Raw genomic sequence first — 18,300 nt, 5'->3', positions numbered from 1 at the left:
GTATTTTGTCAATAGCAAAAATATAATATATTATGTTACCAATGATAATACTTTTCAACTAATTCTTTTTTGAGACAAGTGGATCTATAAAAAGAGTGAAACTCTTTAACACTTGCATATTTTACTCACAAAAACCCAACTCAGTCATGCTTTTATTTTATTTTTATTTTGAAAATTCTGTCATGCATTTAGACTATAATGCATTGGTGACAAATTGGTATTATAATAACAAATTCAGCTAGTTTGAAAAAATAAGATGAAATGTTTGGGTTTATATGCTTTTAGGGTTTTACACTTAATTCTTTTCATTCACCCTCTCGACCTTTTAAAAAAATGTTATTGAGATGAAAGAGTTGTTAGAGAGTTTGAAAAGCATGGATAAATCAATATTCTTTGGTTATGAAAGAGGAAGACACTTTATCTCTATCTGAAATTTTAAAACGTTTAGTATATATGTCACATTTTTATAGGTTTAATTATGTTTCTTTCAATTGTGTTCTCCATATGCTATAATGGGATTCAATCTTTCTCCCACACTAGGACTTTGATATTGTTTGTGTAATGAATGATTTAGGCTCAAGTTCCATATGCCTATTAGTTAGTGATGAGTCACTACTATTTAGAAGGATTTAGATAGTGATTAATTAATGGATTGCAATGTTATAAATGAGTGTATTTTGAATGTAATAGATTATCAATGAAATCAATGAAGAAGTTAGTTTTAGAGATGTTAGCATTTTTTAGCATAGTTTCTCCTTATTTCTCTTAGTAGATAAAGCATGTTCATAACAAATGGTGTTTTCATTGCCATGGATTCTCCTCCTTACAATTACTATCATCACTACCACCATGATCCTACAACTATCAACACCCATACTTTGTTAAAACCCATAACTTCCATGGAATCGCCTCAAGACCTGTGTTCTTACACTAAATCCATCATTCAACAAATCTTAGATTCTCAACAGATTTTCCTCCAAACAATGTCCAACTGTGTTAGCACACTTTCCTCCCTTAATGCTGACCTATCATCTTTAAACCACAACCATTTTTACCTCCATCAACCGCATGAAATTTCCACTCCTCAACCTCAACATCAACCTGACCACCCCACACCAGATCTATGGTGTTCTTCACACATACCATTTCCTCAACACCCGCAGCCAAACAGTCCCTCCATCACCACTCATTCCCACCACACTCATTCTTCATTATTCTTGAAACCAATCTTGGAAATTTTTACTCTGAAAACTATTGAAAAAGGCTTAGCAAAATCATTGGATTTGTATCAAACACAACTTCAACAACCAATTCTGATGATGAAACAAGATGAAGAAACAAAGTCACTAGGAGAGGACTCACCACCAGAAAAACAGTCAGCGTCGTTCTTTGAACGACCTCCGGTACCAGCACCACTGCTTAAACTACCATTAAAACCTTCATCCATAATCTCATCTTTGTCACCACCTCTGAAACCACCATTAAAACCCCGACCATAGTCTCATCCTTGCCACCACCGTATGAAGCTTTCATAGTCACGTTCAAACCTTTCAAACACCATTTTTGGAAAACAACACGATCTCCTTCAAAATCAACAAAAGTGAGTCGACCGAAATTGCAATAACAACCGAAGATGCCATCACATTTGCAACGGCCACCACTGGAACCACCACCACTTTCTGATTTCAATCATCATTATAAGTTTTTATTTAGTATAAAAAAAGTGTTGAAATAAAAACAAGGAAGAAGAATGAGAAGGAAAAAAGAAGGAAGGAAAAAAATTGTTCACCACCGCCCCCAACTCAATTTTCTCGTTCGATTCTGGCCTTCCACGCGTTCCACTTCTTTTCCTCCACACTCTCTCTCTCTCTCTCTCTCTCTCACACACACACACACACTCACACACATGTGTGTGTGTGTGTGATGTTTTATTTTACAGTAACTTTAATTTTTTTCTCCCAAGATTTGTGATGCCTACTGCCTACAATTATATTTAGTAGTATTGGTTTTATGTTTAATTATAAGTCAGATCCGAGGATATTATAGTTACTATTTTTTAGACTACACCTTGAGGACAAGGTGATTTTTAAGATGGATGGAATGTAATGAATGATTTAGGCTTAAGTTCCATAAGCATATTAGTTAGTGATGAGTTACTACTATTTAGAAGGATCTAGATAGTGATTAGTTAATGGATTGCGATGTTATAAATAGGTGTCTTTTGAATGTAATAGATTATCAATGAAATGAATGAAGAAGTTAGTTTTAGAGTTGTTAGCATTTTTTAGCATAGTTTCTCCTTATTTTTCTTAATAGCTAAAGCATGTTCATAATAGTTTGTAAGGAAATTCAAAGGAGCATCAGGAGAAATAATGGCACAATGTAACATGACCCTAAGAGAGAGGTGTCACATATTCACCCAAAAGTTTAAAGTTTAGGTGTGAGTGATTTATCCTAAATGATAATTCGAGGAAAATTTTATTTGGATTCTAGATAATTGTGGTCCAAGGAGAACATCTTTTGAGTGTTTGTTTTGCGTTAAGCATGCTTCAGGCTACATGTGGTTTTTCAATCTAAACTTTTTATCTTTATGTTGTTAGTCGAGGATGAATTTGCCAAACAAATTTATTGTGGCTTATTGCCATTGATTTTTGTTGTGGACTTGTTGGTTGAGTAAAATTTGCCCAGCAAATTATATTTGACTTTATGCTTCAAGACTCAGGTTTCCTTGTTCCATTTGATTGTACTCTTTATCACTACTTCTTCTTCTTCTTCTTCTTCTTTTCGTCCATCAACCTTGTACATTCAAAAGGTCATAAAATAGGAGCAATGCGTCATTTCAGAATAATATTCAATATTTGCATGAATATGATTTTTCATGTGCAAGTAAGTCAATAAATGTGTAAAAAAAATTATACAAAGGGAACTTACAAACTTATCAAGTCTCCCTAATTTATATTTTTTTCCCTACAACAAAAGTAAATATAAACTTTCACACGGTTTCAAATCATTAGTATAAAATCTTAACAATCAAAGGTTCTAATGGCATGTAAACAACAATATCCATTATCATAAGTATGGTAACATTGAAACAAAGTATTGGTATAATCTGGATATCCTCTACGCATAACTGCAGAGACTAACCTTCGAGCCGAGTAGGATCATAGTAGGCGGTAAAGCTCTCCCTCGAGAGATTTAACACCTAAGACTTATGGTTAAGCTGGAAGAGACCCTTACCATATCAACCAAGTGCTTTTGGATAATGCAAACAAGCTTTAATCCATGAATCACAAACGTCTTTTTAATTTTGTAACATATTTAGGCTCAAATAGAATAATTTTGTTTTTCTAGAAATTCAAACAACTTTAGGTTTTAAGAGAGCAAATTCATCAATTCCAATTTTACTCTTACTCTTTTTTATTTTTCATTTCAATAGAACATATCATATTCCACAACTTTTTCTCTTTTTCTTTTTCTTTCTTTTTAATGTTTTTTTTTCATTTTTCATTATTTATTTTAATTTTTTTCCACTTTTTTTTCATAATTTAAATTTATGCATCATCAAATATTTTAACCATTTTCACAAATGCGGTTAATCCCCCCAACTTTGTTCATAACCTAACCTTGAAATAATTCCCTCATAATCTTAAATACAAAGGGACATCATTGTTTTTCTTTTTAGGTTCAAGATTATACTTTTCAAAAAGAACAAATTAAGCTCAAAGGAATTACAAGGGATCACTCTTCACGTGTAGACTTTTATGGTTGATAGTTTCCACTCAAAATCTAAACAATGTCTTAATCATATACATGGTTTTCAACAAGTTAAGAAATTTAACAAATTCAATCAAAATGAAAATCAGATCATATAAGAATATAGTCACCTAATTTTCTAAGAATAACCCTTATTTTTTACCTAAGTGTTTCTCAATCTCGCAAACTCTTTATATAGGAATCACTCAAGTACAAGGTATTTAGAAGTATTTCCCAATGCCCTTTGATACCTCCAAATGCTTCCTAAATTTCAAGAATTTAATCATAGGAATTTCCCCATAGGATTGTCACCTCATTCCTCTGTCTCTAAGACTATATTATAATGGTTTTGAATACAATAATGATAGAGATACAAATTTATAACTTCTCAAAACTAACAAATCCTCATCGGTCCAAAAACACATCCCATTAATGAATGAATCAATGAATCAAAACAACAAATCGTGATACATGCGAACCAAATGATTTGAACCAGATGGGCCAAAACTGACTATGCGGACCTGACTCATGCCGCCACACAGACCCCCGCTTTATCCATCGCTGCAGAAGGTTGAACCTCCTCCCATGTTCATGTCATCAGAAACCTTCAAATAGCCTTTACTACAACTCCGACAATGGTGGCCCCAGTTGCTGTAGAATTTTGGTCGATCGACAAAATAAGGCTCCCAGCGTCACCATCGAACCACCTCATATCTTTGGCGTTTTCCATCAAAATTATTGCTGATTTTTGGCTTTTTAAGTTTTGGCAATCTCTAAACATGTTTTCTTTCTCTTCATATTTTAAGGTTTTAAGGAATACTCTTACAATTCTCCACCTTATTTTAAACCATGAATATTTTGATTTACTCATCAACCACCTTGTTACTCTCTCCAATTTTATTCAATAACTTTGATAAAATTCAAGCCACTCTTGAACCTTGATTTTGCCACTTTCATACAACTACTTACAATTACCTTGTATTTAGCGTTGCTATATTTCCGTGCTTTTTGTTTGTAATATTTTGAAGCCCTGGTAGCATGCACAATGGTCCCCGCCCTCGTGGCCCTTTAATTTATGTTTTTGCGATTTTGCCAATTTAATTGCCTTGTCATTTTATAGTTCACGTCTCATCCGAGTAGTCAGTAGCCGCTTTCGCAAATCGGCTCGGAACTAGGTTTTTGTGCACCTTCCTCGACAAGATCTATGTATTAAATGCTTTCGATATTACATACGTTTGTACCTTTTCCTGAACTTCTTATATAAGGGGAGGCTAAGGAACTTCTGCTCCTAAGATCTGTCTTTCCTTTTAGCAAGAGACAAGACTAAAGGCGGAAAATTCTCTGAAGTCTCGAAGCCACATGATATGAGAAGGAAGAAAGGGACTATTGTGAAGTCTTCCAATGAGTCGAAGCATTCCTCCGAGGATGCTTCTCGCTCTAGGAAGAGGCATGCCATGAAGACTATGTCACAATCTTTGAAGGCCAAAAAGACAGTTATGGAGCATGATTCTGATTCCGAGGCTGACGAATAATGGCTCGAATACCTTAGTTTGGAAAGCCATAAATTCCATGAATAAAAATAATGCTTATTTTTGTACTTGCATTTTGTATTGTTATCGTCAATCATAAATAAAGAATTTGCATTTCCTTTATTGTTTTATTATGACGATTTATACATCTTTTCAATCATGAAACCGGATGAAAGCTTTATGTGATGTAAGCCCCAAGCATTTTTTATTTGCTGTAACAGCTAATATTAAATGCTTTTGTGCTCCGAGTTATGCTTAATCGTGCAACCTACTCGACTGCAAGGTCGAATAGTTTATTCAATATTTTATTCGGATATCCATTTTATCTTAGTCCATTCATGCCCAAGGTCTGGGGTTCGATCCTCCCTCAGACTTTTAAAATTACTTCGTATGCATGTTCTTTCATATGGATTTTTATGTACTGTACGATTTCTTCCAAGCGGGAAGTCTGCGTAGCATGTTGAGATGCTCCACACCACATGCTATGTATGATCGTGTAGTATTGTGAAGCTGAATATAGTTGATAGGTTTGCTCAAAAGTCATGACCGACCCGTTTAAAGGGGACCATAATGGTGTTGTTTTGGTTGTCGCGACAAGGCCCGTGATGACCTAGTTATCTTGATCAAAGCGGATGTGATGGCACAATTCGACTGGTGCGAAAACATCCATGATGGCCTAGTCGTCTTGATCTAAGCGGCCGCGATGACGCAATTTGGCTGGTGCGAAAAGGTCTGCGATGGCCTAGTCGTATTGATTAAAGTGCCCGCGATGGCGTAATTTGATTAGTGCGAAAAGGTCCGCGATGGCCTAGTAGTCTTGATCAAAGTGGTTGCGATGGCGCAAATTGATTGGTGCTAAAAGGTTTGTGACGGCCTAGTCGTCTTGATCAAAGCGACCGCGATGGCACAATTTGACTGGTTCGAAAAGGTTTGCGATGACGTAATTTAAAAGGTGCGAAAAGGTCTACAATGGCCTAGTTGTCTTGATTAAAACGGCCGCGATGGTGGAATTTGACTGGTGTGAAAAGGTCCACAATGGCCTAGTCGTCGTGATCAAAGTGGTCGCGATGGCACGATTTGACTAGTGCAAAAAGCTCTGTGATGGCCTAGTCGTCTTGATTAAAGCAGCCGTGATGATGCAATTTGACTTGTGGAAAAGGTCCGCGATGGCCTAGTCGTGTTGAACAAAGCGACCGCGATGGCGCAATTCAACTGGTGCAAAAAGGTCCGCAATGGCCTAGTCGTCTTAATCAAAGCGGCCACGATGGTGCAATTTGACTAGTGCAAAAAGGTCCGTGATGGCCTAGTCGTCTTGATCAAAGCGGTTGTGATGACCTAGTCCTTCGCCGTTCAATCTCTTTACTAGTGCTTGTTGTTCAATTTCTTTAACAAAATTAATTGTTATCGTGAACTAAGAGGTCAGAGGTGCCTCATTAAAAACCTTAATAGGGAAAAAGAGTACTCCTTCTGACCCTAACTTATTACAAGATTTTTAACATAATTCTCCATCATGGAACAGTAGCAACTTTATTTGATATCCAAATCTTAAAAACAAACTAAATTGTTGTCCTCAGCCTGACGATGAGGCATGCTTATTTTTGGTAGATCTCTCCCTCCTTGGCTATCTGTATTGTCCTTACCCTCGCATTCCCTATAGTTCCCATCACTTCTTAAGGCGTGCCGGAGAGCGAGTCCTTTGAATATTCTTCTCAGAGTTTATTTCCTTCCTCCGCGTATGACCTTCTCTTTGTTGCTTTTGACTGTGTCGGACTCTTCTTGCCTGTAGATGACGAAAAGGATCGCTTACACAAGATGACAACTTACTGCGCTGAATTAGGGCCTCTATCTCCTTTTTGAATTGCATGCAGTCCTTAGTATGATGCCCCCCACACGATGAAATGAGCACCACGGTTCTTTCCCACTGGTTGCTATCACTTTGCGAGCCTGTGGTGGTCTGATTATAAGGCCTATATGATCCACCTCTCGTAGGATGTCTGACCTTTTTGAATTTAGGGGTGTGAATGGTCGTTCTCTACTTCCACGATACATCCGGCCTCGTTCTCGCGTATCATGTCGTTGCATGAAGAATTGCTTTTCCTTTTAAGGTGTGTTTCTGTCCGGTTTGTTGAGGAGAGTCCTTAGGATGCTGGGGTAATATTCCTCTTTGCTGCTTTCTTCCACCGTGATGTTGTATCAGAAGAGGTCTATTGGCTATTTCATGATAGCTTTTGGTTTTTTAATTGATGGCCCTTCCGAACCACTAGCATGGGTGTTGCCCTTCAGAACCCCGATGTTATGAATAGCTCTTTCATTGAAACAAGCCCGACATTCCCGAGCACGCCCGACAAGCCCCGAATAATTGTCAGGCGGAGTGCTGATAGGGGCTTCCCAGTGCTTGTGTATCGAGAAGGATTAACTCATCTTCTAAACTAGATCAGGGTATCCTGAGACAAAAGGTATCAGAAGGCCCATGTACCAGTCTGGCGCCTCGTCTTTGAAAGTTCCTAGCATTATAACGCATTTAAGGGTGTTCGTAGCCGCGAGTGTGGCAGCCTGATCGTCCATGGCTCGAATATGTTGCCCAAGATATGTCATGCCGTCAAAAATGGGCAAAGAAGGGAGTTTGAAGTTTTTTGGATCCCTTCCGCCCATACAGTGTCCGATAGAGGTTGGAAATAAGGTGATTCATGCATAAACTCATTCTCCTTGGGCATTTGAGACTGTAGGAATTGCACAAAGCCTTGTAGTGATTCATTTTGCTGTTTTAAGGCTTTTTCCATGGTTAGAAAGTAGGCGACGCTAGACAAGGCACTTTCATTCATGGTGGATGTTTGGTTTCTCCTTCGGTGGGTCCGTGTGGAGAATATGCGGCATGGGAAAGTTTTACCTAGGCCCCTCGGTGGGCGTCAAATGTTACTCTATAACACTTTTCATTACTTGCCGGAAGAAGATTTTATAGTGTTTAACTTTAAGGATTTGAGCAGTACATGTAGTGTAAGCTCAAGATAGAATGTGTATTGCTTATCCCTCATATGGGAGCCCTATTTATAGCTACGGGAGCAGTAATCACTCTCATAAATGGAGGGATCTTGAATTCCCTTCATAATGAGCGAGCTACAGTAACTTATGTCGCCTGGTCATTAAGGAGTTGTAACCCTCGTAACGGCCGAGTCCCTTTTTGCGTAGGTGACGATTACGGTCGATTAGGGCATAACGGTTTTGAGCTCTATTCGTGACAACACCCGCCGACCTGTAGAATCTATCGTAACCGGCTAGGGAGCTTAACCGGGTTGAGAATTCGCTTCGGGTTGTAAGTCCTAGACGGGCTGAATTAATAACTCTTTGAGGCTGGTGTGGTCATATTCTTCTATCCATCTTGTCTTGTACCCACCTTCCTCCTCTGGTACCGGCTTGCCTGATCGGCCTAAGTATTATATATATATATATATATATATATATATATATATATATATATATATATAATATCAGTAACCATGATTGCATATGTTGAACATATCTCCAGAACATTTGGACTTTGTTATTCGTAACAAAAATCATAAGGCTGTCAAGCCATCACAAATCCAAGATTGTTAATGAGTTATTACATATTCAACAACAAAACATAGAACATTTCATGTTCAAAAAATCATATTGAAATAAAAACACCTGGAATCATTAATCTTCAGACTTTCTGTCCAGACCAACCACCTGAGTCAACGAAAGTAACTCAATCTCCATCATTGTCTGAGTTAGACTCATGAGTTTGAACACGTCTCTTCTTCAAAGACTTTGTCACATACTTCTTCTCAGTCACATATGCTCAAACAGATGGTCCAACATTTGATTCCACCTTGGCTTAATTTTTTTCTTGATAGGATGGAGCCATAGCATTCTTTCTAGACTTATCTTCCAGCATTTTGACCTCCTTAACTTTAGAATTCCCAATTGATTGACTCATTTTAGAGAGGAATGGAAAAACTTGAGAGAGAGGAGAGTGAATAATAGTCTGAGTCCAATAAGGACAAAAAATAATATAGAAATTTGTAACATTGAAAATTTAATATATTATTTTTTAAAATATAAATATATATCATAAATTTTCCCAATGAGTTTTATAGTTTTGAAATAAGGGATATTTTTTCATTTTTATTACTCTTATATAAAGTCTAAAGTTATTAAATTATCGACATATTGCAAATGATAGTTATAACCTGACATGTTATCATATTGATATCTTAATATATAAGAACTTTTCAAAACTAACATTCAATATTGATATTGATCTATAATGCATAATGTTGGTGATTTTAGTATCATCAATGTATTTTGGTAGTAATGTGATTTACTGTAGGCTGATGCAATTATGCGTTAAGCTTGAAACGAGTTAGGGTAGTGCGGAGTGCACGCTCGTAGAGCCAAACATGCAATTGAATACGAATAATAGAAACGGGGTTCCAAGGGGCGGAGCCCCTTGCAGGGTGCGGGGCAGCGCCCTGCCGGGTCCCACGGGCAGCGCCATAACCGTTTTACCGAACAGGTGTGTCGTTTCCCAACCGACATAACTGTTTCTACCGAACAGGTGTGTCATTTCGGTTTCTATTGTTGATCTCCTATATAAGGAGTCATCTGGCCTCGGTTTCGTACACGAAAAATTTAATTCCTCTCTACATTCTGATCTGTTCTCTATTGTCAGAAACAGATTGTTCTTCGAGAATTATTCCCGCAAAGATTTCGTGAACCCAGAGAAGAATAGGGTCGAAATACTTTGTTCGGAAAGTGAACGAACACGATTCTTGAAGATATCCAGGATTATCATACCAATTTTCTAACACATAACCTGTATTGTATCACTCAAACTGCTGGGACTACGGGTCGGTCTTGAAAGGTCCCGGGTTTTCAGGACTTGGCCAAAAAGGCCTTGTGTAATATGGACTTGAGATTTACTACCTGAACTCGGCCCTAGATGAGTTTCGGGCTACCCGGCCCTAAATGAACTTTTTATTTTAAAAAATTAAAATAAAAACTCCTTAATATTTATTATAAATAAAATTAAATTTTATGTTATTTATAACATAATACATTTTTAAGTACTATATTATCTCTTATAAATACTATAATGTGTTTTTAAATACAATATATGTCTAAATTGTATAAAATAATCCTTGAATATTTATTATAAGAGAAAAACTAATATAATATAATGAAAACATGTTGATTATATTAATTTATAATATCTAAATGGGAAAGATTGAATAAAATATAGATAAAATTTTGTGAAAAGATAATATAAATATTAATATATATTTTTAAAATTTATATTTATGTGGGTCTAATGGGCTACCCACGATCTATATGTGCTAGCCATAATCGATAGCGGACTTTTTAGGACTGGGCTAAAAAGAAAAAATATGAGTTATAATTTTAAAATCCAAGCCTTATGATTTTTCGGATTGGTAGGCTGACCCATACGTACTAGCCCATTTTTACAGCTGAAAAAGCAATTTGAGATTTTAGCGGGGCCCTATACGATGACATTGTATTTGTATACACATTTTTATACGATGACACTATTTTCTATGTTATCATTACAATCACATCTCCATAATTACATATTTAAAGTTTATTCTTGCTTTATTTTATTTTAAAGAATCTACTATTAGCAAAAATTGCATTGCATCGCATCCTTGTTCTTATCCTTTTTATCTTATTTTCTACTACTATTCATCATAATGAATCAAGATTATAAATTCCCTTCTGATCTTTATTTATTGAGTGCTGCACATATCTTGCCTTTTCCTCCCCTTTATTTTTTTCGCATTACATGATTTGACTAGCTCCATTAACCACAATTGACTAGTAGCTCAAATCCGCATCCGTACACCCGGATTCCAACCTCTCATTCCAATCCACTTCAATGCAACCGGTTCCTCCGGTCACCCAAGCTTTCTTACTTACCTAACCGGTAATCTCTCCCTAACTTTTCACCTTCTCAACCGCTTTCTCTTCATATTTTATTTCTAACATAACAATAATATAACAATAATAATGAATCAAGTTAAATTAATTCTGAGTTGTGCAAAAACATCAGATACAGAGCACAAAAATAAATTTATAATATTTTATTTATTTATTTAAAAATAAAATTTCAGTTATTAAACTATTTGACTATCAATTTAATTTATTAATTGATTAGATTATTAAAGTAAAAAAATAACAAGTATTTATTATTATTTTTGCTATTATAGTATTTTTTTTTCTGTTTTGGAAATATATCAAAAACATAGATTCATGATTATTATTATGGTAAAAATACTTAGTCTAATCGGCGGTACACTAGATCCGCGGTTGAATTTGCATGTGCGGTGAATTTGGACTGAATTTCCAGAAAATTTCAACTAACCAATGAAAAGGAGTTAAATAAATTATTACTACAATTACAACAAGAAATTTTTTGTCGTCACGCGAATCAAAGAATAATAGCCACGTCATCATTTAATTTACCTTTATATCCCTTATATTTTTATAAAATGACAATCGAGTCCAGAAAACAGTGACTAGGCGTGATGTGATTAGCCAATAAAAAGGCGCCGGTCACTGCAGAGAGATGAAGAATAATCAAATCTTAACTCTCAGTGCGCTTCATCTTTTTACTCTTTAATTAACTAATCAATCAATTAAACTATTTTAATTAATTAATTTTTTTATAGTGTCTCCCGGCGATTTTATCAAAACTGAAAATAATGTTTAAAAAAACATGTATTAGTCTTATTTTGTGTATTGTTTGAATTTGCAATCTGAATAGATATAATTTCTTTGGATAGATATGCACTGAATTGTATATAACGTCTCTAATGTTTCTGCAAAGTTATCAACTGAATTGTTTTAACAAATTTAAATTTAATTAATTTAATTATTTTTGAAAAAAAAAAAATAGCGCATGGGAAATGGAGAAGGAAAGAGAGAAGCATTAGCAGAGGGTTTTTCTTTTTCTTTTCTTTGTGGCTTCTCATTTCTCTTGTCACGATTTTCTTCATAATTTCTTTCTCTTTCGATTTTCTCGGAATCCAAACACACGCACACACACCTGAACTTGTTCTTCTTCCTTTAACTCTCTCTCTTTCTCACCCGTGAGATCCGAAGACACGTCACTCTCTTAGCTCGATCCTGTTACTTACTTGTTTTGCCACTGAATTATTATTATTTTTATTGAGTGGTAAGATTCACTTTCAATCCTTTCTTCCCGCACTTTGTTTCTTCGTGTTTTTTTTTTTTTTTTATGTGGAAATGAAAACTAGTGCGTGAAACATGGTACAAGTTGGTTATTAGCGTGATCCTTAAACGATGTCGGGAATTATTTAGCTTTGCTTGGAATGGTGTTCTTGTTTTTTAGGGTTCTATAAATCTAGGATGTTCTGTTATTGTTAATTTTTATTAACTTGGATGGTTGGGTTGAGTTTACTCGATGGATTTGCTGTTTGATTTCATTCTACAGTTTGTTTTCTAATTTTCTTTCTTGTTTTTTTTTAATAATTTTTTTTAGTATTGCTACTGTTTCGTTTATTATTGTTGTTTCTGGTAGTTGTTTTGAGATCAGAAATTGTACTATGTTGTTGTTTGGTTGTCTGATGAAGTTGTTTTTATTTCTTTGTTGGTCTGTAAATTGATGATTGTTGTTTTTTTTCATTTGAGTTGAAAAATAAAATCAAACTTTCAAGCCTTTTTCTTCTAGTCAATTTGATTGTTAGTTGTTTGAAGTATGTTGAAATCTTCATGTTTTTCTTCATCGTTTCATTGTTATGCTTTTTTGTTTAATGTAATTTTGCATGTGTGTTTTTCTGAAGGTTTGTCTTTAATGGGTTTGTTTTGGTTTATTTATTCTTCACAGCTAAATCTGCTGCAAATGAAAGGATGTGCTGTGAGTTGGAGCGGTTAAAGCCAGCGCCGTATCCTTCTCTATCTCCAGTTTTGACACGCGATTCTCAACCAGGAAACAACGCCATGAATCACTTAACTGTTGGCACTGAAGATTCTTTTGCGAGCTTACTTGAGCTTGCTGCTAATAACAATGTTGAGGGGTTCAAGCGGTTGATTGAGTTTGATCCTATGTCGGTTGATGAGATTGGATTGTGGTATGGTCGAAGGAAGGGATCGAAGCAGATGGTGAATGAGAGAAGGACACCTTTGATGGTTGCTGCTACCTATGGTAGTATTGATGTTATGAAACTGATTATTTCTCTATCTGATGTGGACATCAATAGGCCTTGTGGCCTTGACAAGAGCACTGCTCTTCACTGTGCTGCATCAGGTGGGGCTGAAAATGCTGTTGATGCTGTGAAGCTGCTTCTTGCAGCAGGGGCTGATCCCAATTCTGTGGATGCTAACGGGGATCGTCCGAAAGATGTTATTGTTTATCCTCCTAAGCTTGAATTTGTGAAAATCAGTCTTGAAGAGCTTCTTCAAACTGATGATCCCAGTGTTGGATGTAATCTTAGGGTGATTACGAATTCCTTTAATACATATTCTCCTCCTTTGTCGGCTTCACCTGAGAACGGTTCTCCTTCTCCACCGCCAGATCTTTTGTTGAGGTTAAAGTCAATTGATGTCCCTATTTCTCCCGCTGCATCTGAGAAGAAAGAATATCCTGTTGATCCGTCCCTTCCTGATATCAAAAACAGTATATATTCAACCGATGAATTCCGTATGTATTCTTTCAAGGTGCGACCGTGTTCGCGTGCTTATTCCCATGATTGGACTGAATGTCCCTTTGTTCATCCAGGGGAGAATGCCCGAAGAAGGGATCCGAGAAAGTATCACTACAGCTGTGTTCCTTGTCCTGATTTTCGCAAGGGTGCTTGCCGGCGAGGGGATATGTGTGAATATGCTCATGGAGTTTTCGAGTGCTGGTTGCATCCTGCACAGTATAGAACCCGTCTCTGCAAGGATGGGATAAATTGCTCTAGAAGGGTTTGCTTCTTTGCCCACACAGCTGAAGAGCTTCGACCACTGTATGTTTCAACCGGTTCTGCTGTTCCCTCACCTCGATCAAGCACATCTTCTGCCATGGATTTTGCTGCAGCCATGAGCATGTTGCCTGGCTCACCTTCTTCGATGTCTGTTATGTCTCCTTCCCCATTCACTCCACCCATGTCACCTTCCGGCAATGGAATTTCACATAACTCTGGTGCTTGGCCCCAGCCAAACATCCCAGCGTTGCATCTTCCGGGAAGTAATCTCCAGTCCAGTCGGTTGAGATCTTCACTCAATGCTCGAGATATTCATATGGATGAATTTGACATGTTATCTGATTATGATCAACAGCAACAGCTCATCAATGAGTTGGCATGCCTCTCTCCACACCATTTGAGTTCTAACAGCCTTAGCCGCTCTGGTCGAATGAAGCCATTGAATCCATCAAATCTTGATGATCTCTTTTCCGCCGAGAGTTCTTCTCCTCGATATGCCGATCCAACCCTGAATTCAACTGTTTTTTCTCCGACTCACAAATCAGCTGTCTTTAACCAGTTTCAGCAGCAGCAAAACATGCTGTCACCAGTGAATACAAATTTTTCTCCCAAAAATGTTGATCATCATTTATTGCAGGCAGCTTCTTATGGTGTTCAGCCATCAGGAAGAATGTCTCCACGGAATGTTGAACCTATCTCCCCAATGAGCTCAAGGATGTCGATGCTGGCTCAACGCGACAAACAGCAACAATTTCGCAGCCTAAGCTTCCGCGAGCACGGCTCTAACTCTATGCTTGCACCTCCCGGCTCAGTCAATTCTTGGTCCAAATGGGAATCTCCCAACGGTAAGCTGGATTGGGCTCACAATGCAGAAGAAGTAGGCAAGCTCCGTAGATCTTCCTCTTTCGAGCTCGGGAACAACGGCGAGGAGCCTGATTTATCATGGGTGCAGTCACTTGTCAAAGAATCTCCAACCGAGATCAAAGAGAAATTGACAACATCTATCCCAAACGCTGCGCCCGCGGGAACATCCGGTGAGGGATTGAATAGGAATATGAATGCACAAATGGACTCTGCCGATCATGCTGTACTGGGAACATGGCTCGAACAGATGCAGCTTGACCATCTCGTGGCTCAGCAAAACTGAAATCAGTTTTGCTGACCTTGAAGCAAGGCAGTTAACAACTGAAAGGTTCGAGTATATACTATATATGTTATTTTTTTTCCGGAAGTAGTTTTGTTGTTGATGGAAGTTGAAGATGGTTACATTAACTAAGAAAGGAAGCACAAAGATAAAGAATGAGAGGAAAAATTCATTCACAAGTTTAGTGTTACAAAAAGGTAACTTTTAGGAGAGACAGAAAACCACTGGGACGCATTGAGACGGTTAACGCCAATGCCGGGTTTTTTGGCTACCAATATTTACAATTTTTAGGTTCACATTCCTGTCATTTTTTGCTTCTTGGAGGAGCAAATGTTCTATCAAAAAAAGTTCTATTTCTAGTTTAAATCTATTTATTTTGTAGTAGAAAAAGAAGTTACAAAAGGGTCATTGGATTTAATTTCCTCAAGTCAGGTCTCCATTTTGGTCCAGTTTTGGGGATGATACAGGATTTGGATGTAATATTTCTATGTAATTTTGAACCAATAATTGTGGGTGCCAGGGTGCCAGGGATTGCGTTGATTAGGACAAATTTGAAGATTGGTCCTTTGGGCATGTAACATTCAATTAAAGTTTATTGCTATATTTATTCTATTACCTTTGTTTCTTTGTTGGTGGTATATTATTGTTATTGTTATGCTGATGGCAGTTTTATTTGCTTAATAGTATAAAAAGTACTAATACATTAGTTATTCTAGTGTTTGAATTGGGTGCTGCTGTTTATATTGTGGATTGAAATGACAAATTTATAAAGAGTTAAAAGGAAGTGCACTGACAGTGTAAAATAGTTTTATATTGTCATCCAATAGGGAGTCATGAATGTGCCATGTCATTAAAGTTTTTTTAAAATAAAAGAATGTTTTAATTGGATGCATGGTGGTGATTGGTTGACAGTGCATGACCCATTTTCTCATTTATAAAACCTTGATGATTGAATATGAGACCTCATTTTAAAGTGTGTAATGTATTTTTTTTAATAACAATGGAAATATAAAAACATTGTTTTAATTACAATAATATATTAAAAAAAATATGATAAATAAATGCAAGTTTGTGCATCATATTTTTAAAATATTGTTAAAAATTATTTTGAAAATTAGAGAGGATATTTAGATTTTTTTTTAAATAATCATGTATTAAAAAAATTACGCAAATAATCATGTTTCGGAAAAAATTATGCAAATAACTAGGTTTCAGAAAACCTTGACACCAAGGCGCCATATGAGATGGCGCCATCATTGTACCAGATAAAGGGAGACGCCATTTGTGGTTCCTATGTGCTGCTTTTCTGCAATAAGCCATCTCAGATGGCGCCTTGGTACATTTATAGAAGACAAATATATAAGGAGGAGCCATATGAGATGACTCCTCCTCCTAAAAATTGAAGGGAGGCGCCATTTGACATGGCTTATTGGACTGAGTGTGCCATGTCAGATGGCGCCTAGGGCTAAAAAAAAAAATAAGCCATGTAAGATGGCGCCTTCGTGTTAAGGGTTTCAAAAACCTGGTTATCTGCGTAATTTTTTCCGAAACGTGGTTATTTGCGTAATTTTTTTTAGTCATCGTTATTTAAAAAATAATTCCGGATATTTATCCTTCTCTCTTTTGTTACTTCCTTTGTTAACAAAAATTTGTTAAATGAGGATTTAGAAATGGTGGTCCTGCTCATGAAATAACTTGTCATTTGTCACGTTAGTGCTGTACTTTATTTATTTATTATCATAAATAGATTTGTTCTTTTATTTAATACATATAATTAATTTTATTGGACACGCACTAAATCATTTATTTGTCACAAGCAAACACGCATCCTCTACTAAAGGACCACTACTCTTTTCATGCCCTCAGTAACGTACTCTTCGGGTGTATGTCTTTGAGACACACTTTAGTTCAGTTTTCGAATTAGAGTTATTGGTGCAAGATCTTGATGCAGTGGTGCAAATTATATTAAAATTTGGAACTAAAAGATTGGTGAAATTTTGATTTATGGAGAGTGAGAGAGAATGAGAGAGTAATTGAAGGTGAAAAATATGAGCACTTAGATGGTTTCAATTTTAGCCACTACTGCAAATATCTTTTCAAAGTCTATGTTTTTTCTTTGCAAAAACTCATTTGCAACTAATCAAGCCTTGTGCTTGATTATTTCACTATTGACATTTGTCTTCATTTTGTACAACCATTTTACACCAATTGACTTCTTCTATTCCGGTAGATCCGTTAGCTCTCAAGTTTTGTTATTCACAATCGATTTCAGTTCCTTCTTCGTAGCACAAATTCATTTTAGATCATTTAAGACATCCTTTTTTTTTAACAAGTTCAAATTCAACTATAAGTGTAAAATGGACGAAATTCGACTTGTGAGTGAATTCGTGTGAGGCACTTAGAGGGAAAGTTATGAGCTATAATTGTGCAGGATTGGTATAGAAGGATACACATTTTATGGGATTGCCCATGTGCATAAAATCACACACAATCCGTGTGATTATCTTATATGTATTTTGTAATTTTCTTATTGTAATTAAATTTGAACTTTATCAATTTATTTCTTGTTTTTTTCTCTTTAATTCAATTTCAAATTTTATTACTTAAACATCAATTTGAACTAACTTTAGTGCAAAAATGGATTGAATGAATGAATGATAATTAAAATTTTAGCGGATGATGGATTGAAATATTGAATGAGGATTTAATTTGAATTGAAATTGAGAAAATAAATGTCTTGAAGATGATTTCTAATGAAAGATAAAGCGGCGAATTTGAATGATAGTGATCAGTGTTTTAAAAATTGGACCGTACATTAAATCGGCGAGGGTATTGAGTCATTAGTTTATTGGTCGAACCACTGGATTATTGGTCGAACCGCATGACTAAACATGATTAAATCGGATAACTT

The 18,300-nt window shown here is 36.2% G+C and overlaps 1 protein-coding gene across 3 annotated transcripts; it reads left to right on the top strand.

Annotated features, from left to right (window-relative positions):
• Positions 1 to 11,949: 11,949 nt before the first annotated feature.
• Positions 11,950 to 16,004, top strand: LOC131610370 (zinc finger CCCH domain-containing protein 30-like). 3 transcript variants are annotated; one of them, XM_058882295.1, is made up of 2 exons: positions 11,950 to 12,495; positions 13,168 to 16,004. In XM_058882295.1, exon 2 carries the CDS (start codon positions 13,191 to 13,193, stop codon positions 15,390 to 15,392), a length of 2,202 nt encoding a protein of 733 aa, XP_058738278.1. In that variant the 5' UTR covers positions 11,950 to 12,495; positions 13,168 to 13,190; the 3' UTR covers positions 15,393 to 16,004. The 3 variants fall into 3 exon arrangements, with proteins under 3 accessions (XP_058738278.1, XP_058738280.1, XP_058738279.1); XM_058882297.1 differs by lacking the exon at positions 11,950 to 12,495 and adding an exon at positions 12,547 to 12,590; XM_058882296.1 differs by lacking the exon at positions 11,950 to 12,495 and adding an exon at positions 12,597 to 12,773.
• Positions 16,005 to 18,300: the final 2,296 nt, after the last annotated feature.

Source organism: Vicia villosa, linkage group LG6, assembly GCF_029867415.1.
Source record: "Vicia villosa cultivar HV-30 ecotype Madison, WI linkage group LG6, Vvil1.0, whole genome shotgun sequence".
Classification (NCBI taxonomy): Eukaryota; Viridiplantae; Streptophyta; class Magnoliopsida; order Fabales; family Fabaceae; genus Vicia; species Vicia villosa.
This window is presented reverse-complemented; position numbering and strand designations above follow the sequence as displayed.

What these genes read in the sequence shown, in the direction of transcription:
- LOC131610370 (XM_058882295.1), top strand. Translation starts at nt 13,191, where the DNA reads ATGTGCTGTGAGTTGGAGCGGTTAAAGCCAGCGCCGTATCCTTCTCTA.